General features: G+C 39.6%; 1 protein-coding gene across 1 annotated transcript in view; it reads right to left on the minus strand.

Annotated features, from left to right (window-relative positions):
- Positions 1-17,603, minus strand: part of pde4d (phosphodiesterase 4D, cAMP-specific) — a 209,981-nt gene that overhangs the window by 171,876 nt on the left and 20,502 nt on the right. Inside the window, exon 2 of the mRNA XM_028033348.1 lies at positions 11,390-11,489. Coding sequence (XP_027889149.1) covers positions 11,390-11,434 — 45 coding nt within the window. The 5' untranslated portion in view covers positions 11,435-11,489. The remainder of the gene's footprint in view (positions 1-11,389; positions 11,490-17,603) is intronic.

Genomic DNA, 17,603 nt, shown 5'->3' on the forward strand with positions numbered 1-17,603 from the left:
GTTGTACTATTCCCATCCTGTCACCCAGAGAGAATGATTCATGAACTACTATTCTAGAAATAAACGTGTGTTTATAAATGATATTAGCCCAATATTTTTGAGACTTTTTTATTGTCAAAGAGCACACTTAAATACTAGCGTTTATATGTGATTAGCTACTTTTGTTAAAATTGCATAAACAGTGCTGATTGTTTAGAGAACATTTGAGAATACATGCACCACATATTTGACATTCGTAGCCAGATGCTGTCACCATGAACCATGAACTTTAATGGTAGGGTTAGCATTATGACGGGGAGTAACACTGAAATAAGTTTTGAAGAGTTGATTTTCATTCTTTATTCTATGTTGCAATGCTGTCTTTCACTGGAAGTGCATGGACAATCAGGTGAGTCACCCAATGTGATGCAACTGAAGGAGGTTAATATGGCAGAAAAATCCATGGAACACCATCCAAACAGAACAAAAGTAGGAGCTATATAATGCAAACCACAGGAACAACTCCAAGAACAGAGCTCAAATAAAATAAATCTCAAAGTCTGACAGATGATAATAATGTGGACAGCTTTAGTTGTTTTTTTAAATGTGCCCTGTTACCAATTTAATTAGCAAGATGAGCTCTTTAAGAGTCGTGTATGAGAAAAACACAATTTTGATGCAAATATTTTGCAATCGTCTATTAGTAAAGTGCTTAATTTTTGGCAAATTGAAGGTTAGCTGTTTTATGATGGCAATTTATCTTCCTTTCAGGAAATCCATCCCAATCAGCTTTTCTGCAAAGGCTAACAGTTTAAAAGATCCAGATAAAGTGATACTTCAGGTCCTTAAATTAGCTCTGCGACACAGTGAAACTCTCTTTTGGTCTCAGTGAAAAAGTATCTAATCCAGTTGATCTAATTTTAGGGGAACAGGCAGTTTAAGAAATCGATGTAAAATGGGTCAGACTCTAAATTGAGCTCTTACCTTGCAAGATTCCTAAAGATAATCTGAGTCGTATTTCATGGAAGTAGTCTTGTTTGACTGAAAGTTTGCATGCACACCCGGACACGACTGCTTGAATCACTCATTTTAATATCTGCCACCAATATGAAAGGGGCAGCAGCTGAAAAAAAAAAAAGACAGCTCACCCTCTGCTTTGATTTACGCTTTTATTATGGAAGTGGTTAAAAATGGTTGTGGAATCAAATTTATGAGACAAAAAGAAAAAATAATTCATCCACTGTTTCTGTAGGGGGTTGTAGCCTTTGATGAAAACTCTTGATGTGAGGCTTCACAGAGATGCAGGTGGTTCAATACTGGCTACTGGCACCATTCAGGTATTTTCCCCCACATCAAGCTCTTCCTTATCTGAGGGCTGAAATCCTGCCTTATTATCCTTCATTTTAGAATATTATTCCCTCTCCATTCAGTCCACTTCTTGCCTTCCACATACAATCTGATGAACTGACTTGATATGAACTCCTTCTCAGGATTTCACATTTTAATGGTCCTGCTGCACACCACACATTACTCATTTCTTATCATAATGCAGTGCCGTTTCCAGGCTCAGCCACTCGAGATCCAAAAGGCTTTTTACATGTGAATCTTTTCAAGTTACTCACTCTTGTGTTCACGCTCGATGAATGAATTCATTTCACTTAGATTCCAGCGAATGGGAAATGCATCAGTTGAATCTTTTATGAGATTGGTTCGAAAGTGCTGTCTTTCTTCTTTTGACCTTTTCAGAGATTAATAGGCCAACAAATTTCAAATGGTGTTGCTTGACTTTTTGGATGATATCTGGACAATGTCTCAATTCCGTGGCTTTGTTTGGTTTTTATGACAATTACTCTCACAGACACAGAGTTGGCGAATTATTAGTATGCGGTGTGTGCACGCTGCAAGAAGTTGTTTCCCTGCAGCTTTCCCTTTTTTAAACTTACATTAAAAAAGCATAGACACTCTCTGCTAAGAGTGTCTGAGTGAAACCTGAAGCAAAGCTAAAAGGCATTCTCTCACCTCCTCGCACAGAAACAAATATCATTACCTTTTCGACCTTCACCTTATCACAATAACTTCATGAATTTATATATTTTAGACTGTATACATCATAAGTTTAAAAAACAGAACTATTTCCTCATGAAAGTTAAAATTCTAAGTCACAGAAACCACTTAGACAACAAAAATATTCACACACTGTCTTTCTTCCATAAGCTACTTTACAAAATATCTGTTATCATGAGATGCTTCAAGGGTTGGATTAAAAAACAGGAATGCACTCTTTTAATTTCCGCCCAGAGGGCAGAGTCAGCTCAGTCTGTGCAACTTCATGATCAGAGTCATCAATCATCTCTGTTCTCTGATTTTACTGCTGCAATAGATTTTTTTTTTTTATCAGTGGAGAAACTTAAATGGATTCTGGGGAACACCCTGAGGCAAGAGGAGAAGAGGAGTGACAGAAGCAGAAAGAAGATAACACGAAAAAGAAAGAAAGATGTCAAGGAAACAAGCGAGGTAATTAAAAAAAACTGGTTTGAAGGAAGTGCAGTGAATCACCAGGCTGAAAAAGGCATTTAGTACTCCTGTTTGTCTGAGAGTTCATTGGCAGTTCTCACTTCATTTTTTTCTAAAAGCTGTGACTGTATTGGTAACAAACCAGAACATTTTATTTCAGGGTTATTGTATAGCTGCCTTTTTTTTCTCTCAAATTTTTAGTCCTTTTCTGTTTTAGAATCCCTGAAACTGCAGAGAGTAATTAATTCACAATTGTTAATTTTACTCTGCTGTAATTGGAATAATTTCTCATAAAACCTGGATTTTCTTGCATTTTATGCAGGCAATGTCGAGACTTCAGCTTTATTCCATGGTGTGAGTTTCTGGTATTTACAACCAGTGTAAGCGTCTTTACTGCAAAAACAAAGCTGTAAAACTGTGGGGTGATAAAAGAAGAGCTTCTTTTGTCTTCTACATTAGACAGATCACAAGGCTTACCAGCAAATTACATTACCGTCTGTCTGTCTGTCTGTCTGTCTGTCTGTCTGTCTGTCTGTCTGTCTATCTATCTATCTATCTATCTATATACAGGTTCAAACCTTTTCTTTAAGCTCACCTGTATAATCCTCTTTCAAACATTTCCTTGAGCCTGTTATGAGTCTGCTGCTACTATCATATCAAGTTCCCTCTGTATTTTTAGCCTCATCCTACCATATACATATAAAGTAAGTCTCCTGCAGATCCTTCGTCAATTTGTAGACAGCATTTGAATGTTCATGCATATTCTGATTTTGATGTGGTTCTTTGTGCACATGTATATGCTCCCATCAAGGTTGCAGAACATCAAGGCTCAGAGCATGGTAGCTCTGCAATGTATGTTTCAAAGGCAAAGCAAAACCGTGGACACAACAGCAGAAAACTCTCCTCTTTTTTTTCCTCTTACGCTGGTGTTATTTGGGGAAAATGTGACATGAGAAATAATGGCAGGAAATGTGTGACATTCCAGGCTGGGGATCTGCTGTCTTTTATAAGAGTCATGCGGTCAGTGCGTTATCAATCCCTGAATGTGAAATAAAATACTCTATGTATTCTCATTACAGAAGAACAATCAGAAAAAAACGGTAGCTGGGAAATTTTTCACATTTCAGTTAAAAGAAACAAAAATATGCAATATGCATAACAATTTAAGTGTATTTCAGAATGAACAAACAGTGCTGGCTAGAGAAGTGAGTTGTTGCACCTTCTGCAGCTGTTGTAGAATATTCTCTGCTTTCAGAGGCCAAGACTGTACCGACTGGTATAAAATAAACAATGAGTATGCACAAGAGTGAACAAATTTAATAAAATCACAATTATTGTCAGTTCTTTTTCCCACCTCCTTAGAGCAACAGGTCACCTCTTACTTGTTTCCTGTTTGAAAAAGTTGGCTGGAGAAAGATACAGGGAAATCCCAGAAGAAAGCCAGTTAGAAATTACATACGACCTCAGAAAAGACATGATCTGCAAACATAAAGCCAGTGAGGGCTTAGAATAAAGCATGTTCATGTGTTAGAATGGGGCAGTCAAAATCCAGGTCTATTGAGGATCCATGGTAACCTATGAAAAACTATGCTCAGATATTTTTATTCCAATTTCATTTAATTTGAACTATTTCTCCAAAGGAGAATGGGCAAAGCCAGTAGCCTCTACATCAGCAGCCCAGACTGACATATATGCAGCCATAATGGCAACAAAAGGTGGTTTAACAAAGCATTTACTCATGAGGAGTTTTTATTTATTAAAAAAAACATAAAAAATTTCAAAAAATTGTTCCAATTCATAATTACACTCTTATTTGTCTTGATGTATTGCATAAAATTGTAATACATTAATAAATAGCTTAATAAACAAGGTACTGTGTGTGGAATAGTGAAACCAGCAGTGACAGTACAACTCTTTGGGTAATGTTTTGCCTGGATTCAAAGGAACGTGCTATTCACCAGGAGGTTACAGTGACATAAACCACCTACATAAAAAATGACAGTGTTCCTTCCTAAAGGATAATGTGGCCTTCAACATGACAAAAATAGTTTGAGAATGCTCTGGGGATCAAATCAACCGAGGCACGTGGGAGTAAAAGAAGCTGCTACTGAATGCACCACCAAATGAAACAAATCTGGGAAGAGAAGGAAGAGAATAAGAAGCCACAATAATAACTACCAAAATTATTTGTACGCTAAAATTTAACCACTACTGCAAGATAAGAGCATCACTAAAAGGACTTCCCCCCAAAATACTATATTGCTCAAAGAGTGTGAAGCAATTCTTGACTTTCGCCTCCTAATCCTAAACAAAGCACAAAGTAAAGCTAGTGGTGAAATGAGTTCCTATTTGATTGGGAGATTATGGGATGATTTTTCTTCCAAGTTCTGCCCTCTGAATAGCGGTAACATAATCTGCAGTGTAAACACGCTGAAGACAAAAAAAAGAGTCATTGGCGGTGTGTTTTCCTGGAGGGATTTCCCCTGTCTTGCTATTACAAAGCTGTGTAATATTACAAGGCAAGAATCAGGGGTCACTCATCAGTCCGATCATGGTAAATGGCAGGGACATGACCTAGAGATTTCTGCAGCTTCAGGCATTACTGTGTGTTGCTTGATGCATAACAAAATAAAAATCAGATAAAATGCCTGCAAACATTAGGGAGAGGATAATCTTAGCATCAGAAGCAGACGGGAGGAAAAAAAAGAAAAGAAATAAGCCTGATTTCTTGGCTGAAGCTATTAAACTAGACAAAGTACATTTTCTTTTATTTCATCATCTGGGCAGAAGGTCATTATCACTGTGCTGTAATGTGGAAACTTCAAGATGTATAGCTGAGCCTGGTAGCAGTTTTAATAAAGGTGTTATAAAGACAAACAATTAGAACCTGCTCTGCTTCAACAGAAGGAAAAGCCAGAAAGATGCCACTTCCTGAAGTAAATAGAGGTAAAACTTCACTCTAAGAGGTCAGCAAACATCTTTGCATCCTCACAAACGACCTTTGCAGGCAATTGTTTAAGCATCACTCTTCATTCATCAACCTCCGGTCGCGGAACGAGCACACCGCCAAACATCTCATGCAAGATTAATCACGCTTTAAACACAGTCAACAGGCAGTGAAATGAGAACGGTTAGTGGGCAATAATGTTTCTCCACACACGGTGTAAATTAGAAGATTAAATACAAATCAGGCTCCGCGTAACCCTTTACTTATCCGAGTCGAGAATTAAGCAACATTTATGTGCAGGCTCAACACAGAAAACTGCGTGAAGACCACACTGATAAAAAAATATATATTTGGCCCAGAGAGATTTTTGAGTACCTGAGGACATCCCCGTTGGTTGGTGATGCAAATCCAATTACATGTTTTGAAATTGCTGCAGATTGCTCCACTGACTCATGAATAAGCATGCGGATAAGCAGAGGCTGAAAAGCAATTGACAATGTTTTCTGTAGCCCCCACAAATGAGCGGTAAGTAGACGGTTCTTATCGACAGTATGATGTTACTGACCTGTTCTGTGTATTGTGCAGTAAAACTTTTGAGAAAGATTTGTGGCAATGCTCAGGGATCACAAAACTATTAAACCAAATAAACTGTCCCAAATAAATACTTCATCAACCATTTTTTAAAATTAATTTTCTTCATTAGACTAGGCTTGTTCCGTTGAAAACATTTGCAAACAGGACTTAGACAAGGCAGTTCAATTCTGATACTCACAAAAATAACGGTTAGTAGTAAATTACATGAAAAACAATTTTGAAACACCTACTTACAGTTAGCCCAGTCTCCAGAATTTTCACCAGATATTTAAATTCTTGCAATAAACTTGAAGAAGAACTAACAATTCCCTGGACTCTGACGCCAAGATCATTCACAAACAAACCATTTGATTGTAAAAAAAAAAAAAAAACAAAAGATTCTGTAAGTAGTTAAATTAAAATCAAATGATCAAGTGTGCCAACAAGTTTATGGCTGTTTTGCTTCTTTCACATTTCATCATGCTCATAAAACTGCACTTTAAAACAACTTTTTTTAACAATATAAGAAATTTCTTTACATTTTAGCGCGTTACAGAAAGCAGAAGACATTCATTCTAGTATATTGTTGTCTATTTTCTTCATTTTGTTTTCTCCAGCTGTTCTTTTACTGCTCACCCTCAGCGTCTTCTCCCCTTTTCATATAACGCTTCTCTCTGCTGAACTGCCCAATCTAATTTCGTTGCTCTTTCATTAAATATCTTGTCATCCACTTCCCATCTCCTCTTCCTGTCAGCCCTCACCTGCACGTGTTGTTTGGCAACTGGCTTTATCGTTAATTAATGTGATTTTAAGTCAAGACGGATCAAAATCTCCCATCTCCCTGCTCTTACCAAGCACTGTCTTACTGTCATTTTCCCTCATTTCCCTCTGTTGACTTGCCTTTTTCCACGCCATTCACCTGATCCACCAAGCAAAACACTTGGTCTGAACGCTTCCCTGCCAGGCTCTAATTGGTGATCAAGATGTGCACAGGAAAGGAGACAGAGGAGCCTTTTGCCCATTTCTGTTCCCTCATCACATTCATGGGGCCACAGTCACATCTGCGTAACCATGGCAATGCTGATAAGGTGACTCATGACTATTCATCAATGGCACCGCCTGATTGGACAGCCCCCGGGAGCCTTGGGAAGCGTATTCATCAGTGCAGCCTGTGTCCCCGCTCCACCTTAATGTGCCCCTTGGAACGGTGAGGAAGCCTCTCTGCTGCTTTCTGTTTGTTTTTCACACTCACCTCTTGTCTTAATCGCTTCCTCTAGCTTTCCTCCCGTCTCTCTAATTAGCTGTCCCACCCATTCTCTCCCACCGGTGGGAGGTCAAGTCTCATAGCTGCAACCCAATGACCTGCACTGCCTCACGCCGATGAGGTCACCAATCACATCCACGTCTGACATGAGCTATTACTTTCTTGGCTAATTTAATCATTCATCATCCTTGCTATTTCACAGCACAAATGAATGGTACATTTCAGAGATATTCAATAACTATTCCCCAGGACACTGTCTTTCAGAACATTCTCTTCTAAAGCCCCTTCTGAGACATCAAATGTGAATCATCAAACAATTTTCGCTCCATTGGTGCTGTTTTATTCCATTTTAAAGGTCATTTGCTCTTGTCTCCAACAGTTTTTGCAGCAACCTTTTCTGTTTGTACAGTCTGCTCTGTTCTGCCAATAGGAGTATCTATTTTTGTCTTAGCAAACTGGCATGAATCAGTTTGAGCAATTCTTAAGAGGCAAAGATGCCATTTGATTTTTTTTTTTTTTTTCAAACAGCTGACCTTTGGCTTTCCTTTCTGGGAGTAGATTTGGAGAAATTATAGTCATCCATGTTTTTGAAGTTTTTCTGACTACATTTTCAGTCCAATGTTTACATGCAATGCAAAAAAAATGGAGAAAAAAATAAGGCAGACAGGTTTAAATTTTTTTGTGGAATTCTTACTATTCAATTGAAATAGGAAAAAAAATACACACGCAGGTTGAAAATATCTATACACCACCACTTACATTTAATTTATACTTAGATCCTATTGTATCTGCACCAGTTTTTGATACAGGCTTGTTCACAATTCTTGGAAGTCTTGGTATGTGCTTTTGTTTTTTTTAGATTGGTTAGGTTTCCTGAAGTAGAACAAGGTTTCACAGATTTACAATTCAGTTCAAGTCAAGGTGTAGAAAATGTAATCCAGAAAGCTTAATATAAAGATCCTTCATCCACTCCAAAACTATGTTTTATGTTTATTTTGGATCCTTGGCAACCTATATCTGGGTTTCATCTCTATTACTAAGTTGCAGTCACTGATGGAAAAAAAGTTAGGATCTTCAAAAACAACCTGTGTCCTGGCTTGATGCAGCCTCGCTTCATAGGTGAGCGGAAGCCGCAACACACTGGTGGACCTACTGCCTTCACACTATACTGCCGCCTTGTGGCGTACTCCACAACCGCATTCACCTCAGGATCAACCAAATGGATATTAATAACAAGTACTTGTTAGAATATTTTCCCCTTATGACTGAAGTGCTCCTAATAAAGTGTAAATAAACTATTCTCAGTATAAATGTGGCTGCAAAATTTGTGTGCGTCAAATTAGCAGATAGCTGATTTGGAAGGAAATCAGCTATTGGTGAGATTATTAACCTACAGTAGATACCAAGCCAGCTGTCATGCATGGTGGTGGAAGCATCATGCTTTGGAGTTGTTCTTTTGTTTGTTTGTAAGAACACATTATATAAATTACTTGAAATTATTATTATTAAGACAAAACTACAGTATATCCAAATATTTCAACTCCATATCAAATCAATGGCCAGGCAAAATTTGCTTGGGTTCTAAAGGAGGACATTAAAACAAAACACACATCTCACACACCAGATATGTAGGACCACTGTGGTTAAGTGTGTAATTCTCTTGCACTTAGAAGGTTGTGAGTTCAATTCCACCTCCATCTCACATGTTACTGGGAGGAGGTGTAAAGGCACTTATGCCCAAGTGATTTTGGAATGAAGTTTCTAGTATGGCTCTGTGTTTGTGAGAAACTAGGTGGGGCTGGAAAATGTCAAAACACCAACTGCCCAGCATGGTGGTGGCAACATCATGCTGTGGGGATGTTTTACTCCCAGTGGAATAATGAAGACAGCAACTTGTCTCCAAATTATTCTACCTCACCTCAGATCATCATGCAGGTTGAATTTGAGGCAGAATGATGTGTTTCAGCAGAACCATGATTCCAAACACACATCTGAACTGGTTTAAGAATGGAAAAAGAAGGCTAATACACTCAATTCCTTTCTCAAAAATTACCAAAATTGTATTTTTCTTCCACCTTGAAAAGGCACAGTTCAAATAATCTATTTAAAAGCCGAAATCAATATTAATGCTGATAAGGAGTGGATGTTAACCTTACACTGGCACCGTCTTCACATATTATTTCAATACATCCTTAAATAAACTACAGATAGTGTGATAATATGTTAATGTCCCTCTACACACAGAAGATTGAACAGAAACGCTCAATTTAAAGGCTGTTTTATATATACATGTTGAAATATGAAACAAGTGTCAAACAGCAGCAGATCTGTTGAAAGACATTTAAATAAATATCTTTAAATATCTTTATCTTATTTGGTCAGACAAATAAGATAAAGATCTGCCTTTATCTTATTGTCCTTCTCTCTGAAATCGTCTCATGCAGTAGACCTACATTTGGACTTGAACTAAAGGTCAGGAGGATGACTGGATATCTTATTTATGTCTGTTAGATTAATCCTGACAGAGGCTGCTGCTGCTGTATCTGATCTACATCCTTCTACTCCTATCTGTGTTGTTTTTGTGAGGATTTGCTGGGAACCTGCCTCGTCCATCCAGATGGATAGAGGTGGGTGATGGACAGCTTGCACACAACTCTGACAACATCGTGCGAGAGACGGTGCAGTGAAGCCTTTGTGGGGGATGGGAGGACGTGATGAAGAGAATGAAAATACCAGCTTTGCACTTCTGTTAAATATTTGCAATTTTGAGCTATACATTTTTCCACTTGGTAGAATCTTACCAACTGAAAAGACAAATACGTGACAGATGAAATCACTCTAATTATGTCTGTATGTTTTAGTCAAACAAACATTCCATTGAATTGTATATACTTGAAATATTTATGTCTCTTCAGCAATAACGACTTTAATCATTACAGTTTGCAGCTCTACTTATGTTTCAAAGTAGAAGTAGCTCAATAATAGCCTTTGTTCACTGCAGCAGCACAGGAAAATTATTACAGCTAGGATAATTACTTTTACATACACTGTGGTATTGTGCATTAAAATATGTTTGTTTGTTTTTTATTACTGGTGAAACCAGTTCCATCAGGAACTCCTGATTCCACAAAAACAATTTTTCTGCAATTCACAACCTTGGAAGTGAAACACTTGAATAAATATTCAGGTAAGGTTTTACACAAAATAGATTTAATTATTGCTTCTCCTATTTGAATACAACACTCACTTATTAAGAGGAAACAAGGAAAAATCTCTAATCATACTGTTTGTGGACTACTAATTCTTCAAAAGAGAGTATGAATTTTCTGGAAAAAAAATGTCAAGGTGGCCATCAACATATAAAAAATCCAGACAAATCAGACGGTTTATTTGCTTGAGTAGGCACAAGGCCTTAAGATAAAAGGAAAATATATTTTGAAAAATATTTAATCATAATACTGTTGTTTATAGTTGATATCGATGACGACCACTATGGACTAATATACTGCATTGAGCTACTCCTACTGATGAAGATTTTCTGATATTTAAATACAAATGACCACAATTAACCTTTTATCTTTATCTTAGACATCAGAAATAAGGACAGATGAATAAGAAAAATGAGACTTTGCTATTTAGAGAAATCAACAATTTTAGGTGAAGCGTAAAATAGGGCTATCGTGGCATAATAGAGTGTATGTTCATATATAAGGTTTGTACCAGATACAAGCGCAACTATATCACCCAGCAGAGAAATTTGTGAATATCATGTGGAACATTGTTTTGGAAAATAGAAAATAAACAATTCACTCAACATATAAATTGAGCATCAGTATTCAGGGATGTTCATGTAAAATATTCAAGTAAAAGACCTTTCGGCTAAATGGCAGAGTCAAACTATCAACTCTGAAAAGTATGCTCAGAATTTCAATCTTCCTGCTACGACATGCATCACAGCTATTGGGTTTCAATGCAATCTCACCGTACCACTTTAGATGTTAACTGTGGCCCTTAATGGGTTACTCTAAAACTAATAAATCCCAAAAGCATAACTGAAATCTGATATATCCTGAAGCATATTTTGAAAACTATAAAAACTGGTGTTAGCTTACACTTTCCCGCTGGCTGTCGTCCCCGGACCGGTCATCCTTTTGCATGTTGAGGGGCCACCTCTGGCAGGCCTGGGTCCCTCACAGTTACCTAGAGAGGGACCTAGCAAAGAGCAAACACAAGAAACTGTATACAGATGCAACCCTTTAAAACCAGAAAAAAATATTCTACAAATTAGTGAGCAATTCACATGCTGTCTACATATCTATTGGCACCGTTGGTAAAGATGTGTAAGGAGCCTTTAATTTAATGCAGAAATATAATTTATCATGGAACATTTCTAGAGAAAGCCAACTTTTCATCTGAGCACATTTATTTACTAGAGGAGAAATTCACAAGTTAAGAAAAAGAGGTTTTAGACAAAATCCCCAGTGGCTCATTTATTGACTTTCCTGCTGGGTGTAATTTGTCCCCAGTATGATGCCTCACTCATACAGAAAGAGAGATCTTTGATTATTCCTTTTTGCACAGTCACTTTAACTCAGGGGTCCCAAACTCCAGTCGTTGAGAGGATGGGTCTCCTGCAAAGTTTTGATGTTATGTCTGCTTCAGCACAAATGCATCAGTAAGTAGCTCGTTAGCAGAACTCTGTGGAGGTTTACTGCGTGCTGAGGAGCTAATTCAGCCATTTGATTCAGGTGTGTTGGACTGGGGATCTGTATCCAAGATCCCTGCTACTAAAAGTTGCAGGGTGGCCCCTGAGTCCCAGCTGGTATGAGTTGTCCTCTCTGCAGCTCACCCCACTGATTTTCTACATGGTTTATGCCGAGGGAATGAAATGGCCATAAAAGAACCGGTCATCCCCAACTATGACGCACCATTGTTGGGGTGATTTGAATCAGTGTCCTTCAGAAAATACCAGTTTTCTATGTAAATTACATCTTATTTAAATACTCACTTATATTCATACTTATAAGAGTATGAATAAAGGATGGAAGGGCCCTTATATTCCAGATAAACATAAAGACAGGGCTTTCTAATTTAAAGTTCATGCAAACTTGACTCAATTAAGAAATATAAGGAATGAACTAAAAAAAATACTTGAGTTATTTTTTATTTTAAAAGGATTGTAAGGGCAACAACTAACACTGCAGGTGATTATTATTATTTTTGTAAATGAATATTTCTGTATTTTTTGTTGTGGATCCTCCCCACCTTCCCCTTTGCAAATTTCCTCGTTTCGTGGATTTTCTGTGTAATGTAACTCCAAATTATTCTCTGATGTTTTTTCTCAATCATTCTAAAAACAATACAGCTTGGAATGGCAACATACCTAGGTGCAGTATTACTTGACATGCCATTAGCTGGCATTTGTAAAACTGACAATCCAGGAGTGCCATTCATTTTCTTAATTGGTCAAGGAAAATAATACATTTTAAACATGAACATTTATTGTTTCCTCACTTTGCGTCCTTTTCAGGAAGTTAGTGCGTGTTTAACAGATTGAGGATTCTTCCTTCTCTCAGGGGCTTTTAGGTAGAGGAATATAAACGCTTTGATCTCCCAGACAACCAGATAGGTGTGTGTACATGTGTATGTGTGTCATTGTGATGAATGGCCATCATAAAGCGTGTGTGTGTGTGTGTTGGTAACAAAGGAGACATGCTGGGATCTGCTGGCCTATTAGAATGCATTAGAGTGTAAAAGGTAAAGGTCAGTGAATTATCAGCCAGAGTTACACAGGCGTCTTCTGTTTACCTGGCCTAATAACCCAGAGCCTAAACCTGCCCCATGTCTGTCTTCTTTATCTGCTGTCCACACACACACACACACGCACATGCACTTAGCCAAGGCCAGCGGTGCTGAAATACATCTGCAACTCCATTTACTGAGCGGAAGGTGTTGTGATCTTCAAAGAAAAGAAATATTCAATTCCAATTTATGCTCTGTAAATAACAAAATCTGAGCAGAAACGTTGGGAACAGTGCCTGTAACAGCTTTCGTCCAACCAATACGTCTGTGGTGGTTGGGAAAACAAAACGTTTTGTCCTGCAGCCACATTCAGAATCTTTCACATTCATATTATCTTGGCACGCAATGGCTTTATTATGCTTGGTCCATACATGGCAACATATGTAAGTATGTCTCTGGCAATTACAACCAGCAGATCAGAGACAACAGCAGGCCAAAGTTTCTCTGTTCCTGCTGAGAAAAAAAAAAGTTTCCCCACATCACTATGCTGCCACCACCATGCTTCGACATGTGTAAGGTGTGTTCAAGGTGATGTCTAGTGTTAGCTTCCTGTTATAGATGCGGCTTTCCATGTCAGTCATGATGTGTCACTTTTCTTCCCCTGACCAGAGCATCTTCTCCCATTTATTTACTGTGGTCCTTACATTACTTGTGGCAAACTTTGAAAGCAACGTAAATGTTTCTTATAGCAATTGTTTCGTTCTCAACATTTCCAGAGAGGATTCATTCAAAAGGCACCCAATTAACATTTCGCTTGCTTTTGTCTGTATTGGTTAATCACTGCAGCTCTGCCAGAGTTAGCTTGTGATTCTGGCTGCTCTCTGATTAATTTATCTCCTTGCCTGGCCAGTCAGCTTTGGTGAATGAGAGAGTCTCGGTAGGTTTGCAGTTGTACCAGATTTTCTCCACAGGCAGCTGGTTGCGTTCGATTTTTTTTTCCATTTATCTTTCATTTATCTTTTTTTCATTAATTGATTGATTTAAAAAAAGTAATGTTTTAATTCAGTCTCCATCTGTGTTGACTGAGTTACGATACAACTGCCAGATGTTGGTAGATTTGTCGTGCTTTGCAGATTCTGCTCAGTTGCTCTTTTTGTTGGCCTATCCTCCTGAGACCCAGCCCATTCATTTGTGTCCTTTATAGTGGACATTTTGTTCACCTGTATTTTCTTTTACTATTTTGAGTTACCCTATCAAGCCTTGCAGTACTCTTTAGAGGACATCCTGGGCTTTCCAGTGACGTGTCATGTGATAGGTTTGCATGCTGGGAACTCACTTTTTCTTTTCAATCAAAATGGCTGGCATACCAACAACCACATTTTATGGAAAGAGGAAAGGTAAGCAAATTATTCTTTATCTATTGCTATTTTTACCATGATAATTATATATAGTGTTGTTTATTAACATGTCAATAATAATATTTTTATCTCAGAAAACAGTTTAATTATTTCTGTTTTGAAATATCAGTCCTTTTAAGAATGTCAATTGCAGTGGACACCAGGACCATTTTAATGTATCTAATGAGTCAACATTGTTGTAGGAGAAAGAAGTGAAGCAGAGAGGATTTTATACCGAATAGTAGAGGGAGATTCAGATTTGGGGCTGTCAGATGAGGATGAGGATGAGTATCAGCCTGGTACAGGAGAAGATGGTGAAGAAGAAGTAGGTGAAGAAGGAGAGGAAGAAGATGCAGGAGTATCTGATGAGGAGACAGACTCAGAGCCAGAAAGGGAGCAGGAAAGTCGTCGTGCTTTGTGGGCCAGGACTACCTTGTATGTTTTATTTAGTTCTAGGCTAATGTATTCAATTCTATTATCATATTAGATTATTGCTGTATTAGTATTTAGTATTTTAGTACTTATTTGTGTTTTTTTTCCATCCATCATAATAGATTCACACCTGCGCTACCTGGGCTTCCTGTCTGTCAAGATGACCCTAAAATCCGAGAACACTGGAGTCCAATCCAATACTTTTCGCAGTACATCGACGACAAAATCTTTGAAGATTTGGCAGCTTTTACAAATCAAAGACAGCTGCAAACTACAGGAGTGTCATTAAATACTACTGCTCAAGAAATCAAGATTTTCTTTGGCATATCAGTACACATGGCCTGCCTTGGCTATCCCAGAGTTAAAATGTTTTGGGCTAAAAAAACTAAAGTGCCAGTTATTAGCAGGAAAATGACAAGGGATAGGTTCTACAAGCTGAGAAGCTCACTCAAGATTGTTGATGATCTGGATGTAACAGAAGAGACAAAGGAGTCAGACATTCTTTGGAGAGTCAGACCATTGCTTGACCGTGTGAGGCAAGGTTGTCTCAGACTTCCAAGGTATAACAAGGTCTGCATTGATGAGCAAATCATCCCTTTCACAGGCCGCTGTCCAGTCAGGCAATATGTCCCAGGCAAGCCAAACCCTACTGGCCTAAAGGTCTTTGTCCTTGCCTCTCCAAATGGTCTGGTGCTGGATTTTGAGGTGTATCAAGGGAAGAATACGTTCAGGGGCCAAAGGTTGGGAGTTGGAGCTGCAGCAGTCTTGCGATTGGTTGAATCTCTTCCCACAGGAACCTGTGTATTCTTTGATCGATACTTCACAACAATCAATCTCATGGATGCTTTGCTTGCAAAGGGTCTTCCAGCAACTGGAACAATAATGAGGAACCGAGTACCAAAGCCATGCCAGCTACCAGGAGATAAGCAGTTGCGAAAAGAAGGGAGAGGAGCATCAGTGACGGTGGTCCGGAGGAGGCCTGAGCTGGCAATCACTAAATGGTTAACGCTCACCTCCACCTATCTCGGCTCGCAGCTGGCTTGTCAGCCTCATCAACCCGCAGCTTCATTTGCGCCCATTGGGCGTCGTCTAGGTAAGACGTACCTGCTCCTGACTCGTTCATTTTCCCTTCGCTTTACGTCTCTGTCAGAGTACCAGTGCCTTTAACTCACGTTTACCACGCCTCCTATCGCCGGTCAGTCTTGGCATTTCCAGGGTCGCGACTAGCTCGTTCCGTTAGTTCCCGCTCAGGCCGCCGTAGCCCTCTGTTGCTAAGATCGCTCCAAATTCTGTCAGTAGTTCCAGTTTGCATTTCAGCTCATTCTGGCCTCCGCCCCAGCTGCCGCTGGTTTCCTAATCGCAGCACCATTTTCTTTAAGCTTTTCATGACTAGTAGAGGGGATCCGCCTAAAGTTCCATATAAAACGCACCTGAAAACAAACGGAGTTATGGGCAATCTTTTATTTACAATTTCTCTTTTCTGGAAAAAAAAAAAAAAAAAAAAAAAAAAGCCGTGCTGCCCCTTCTACTCCAGATCCATGCAAGCAGCCCATCCACACAGATGGCAGAGCGTCCGAGCGCTGCAGCTCCAAAATGGTGCAGTCATCAGGTGTCCGAAAGAGAAAATACCTTAACTATGGACCCAGCAGGTAGATTACCCGAGAGCAGAGACGCAGCCTACCTAGATCCACGCTTATCATCTGGTGAACCAGGTGGAAACGTAACAATGCTGCAGGAACACACGAATGGCTTCATTAGTAGGTCCAGCATCCACAACAACCGCAATCCCAGCCATTGACCGTAGATGGCTTGACGATCTCAGTTGAGCAATCAGGAACACAAGCCAACCAGGCAGCCGACATACACGGGGAGAAACAGTCACGCACACACACCTTAGCAGCACCATTAATCACGGGGCCGCTCCTGGTGCACAAAGCGGGGAGGATGGTTCTCCTTCCCCCTCAGTCGGGCCAATGTCGCACCCCGAGTAGTCTGATCGTCAGAAGCCGCTCGTAGGCTCTCTAATTTTGCAGCTTCATTGCAGCCAGACCGGATCTCATCTGCGTACTTTCCAGTCGTCAATCTTAACCTCCACCCTCGAACAGTCAGCTTCACCTGCACAGCGATACGAACTTCACGAGTCCTCTTTCAAGTGATTCATAGTTCACATCGCCGCTCGCTCTGACAGCTTTCTTTCCTCGTCATCCATTGGTTCCGACCCATATCAAGGAGGCATACACACAGTTGGTACGCAGACATGCGCGCTAGGTGGTCAGCGTCATCTGTACAGCCGTCAGTTCGATACACGCGACGGGATAAACCCAGCCAATGTTCTTCTGGTAAATGGATGGTCAGTAATTACCGCTGGAGCTAGTCGTAGCCGACCACAAAGCTCGCTCGTATAAAACAAGCCTCCCGTTCCCCAATAATCCGACTGCTTACCACCAAGCCGGACCGTCGCTGGCAATATGGCTCACGAAGATCTAACTTCCCTGTTATGTGGCCGATTACCTAAAAGCGTTTCGGTACTCCCTTTCTGTCGGTCGCTACCAGCCATTGGAGCAGGACGTATGGCGATCCTCATTGGCAGGAAACTAAACTCCGGCCCGACGTCGACTCTCGGTCTCGTGTACGTGCTCTAGTCTACCGCGCAGTAGGAATCCTGACTTGTTCTACCCTTTTCCTTGCGTTCTCTAAAGAGCTTTTGGGGGATTTACAGGCCCCTATTATTTAGCGATCCAACTTCGTCTCATTG

This window comes from Xiphophorus couchianus, chromosome 12 (genome assembly GCF_001444195.1).
Source record: "Xiphophorus couchianus chromosome 12, X_couchianus-1.0, whole genome shotgun sequence".
NCBI lineage: Eukaryota > Metazoa > Chordata > Actinopteri > Cyprinodontiformes > Poeciliidae > Xiphophorus > Xiphophorus couchianus.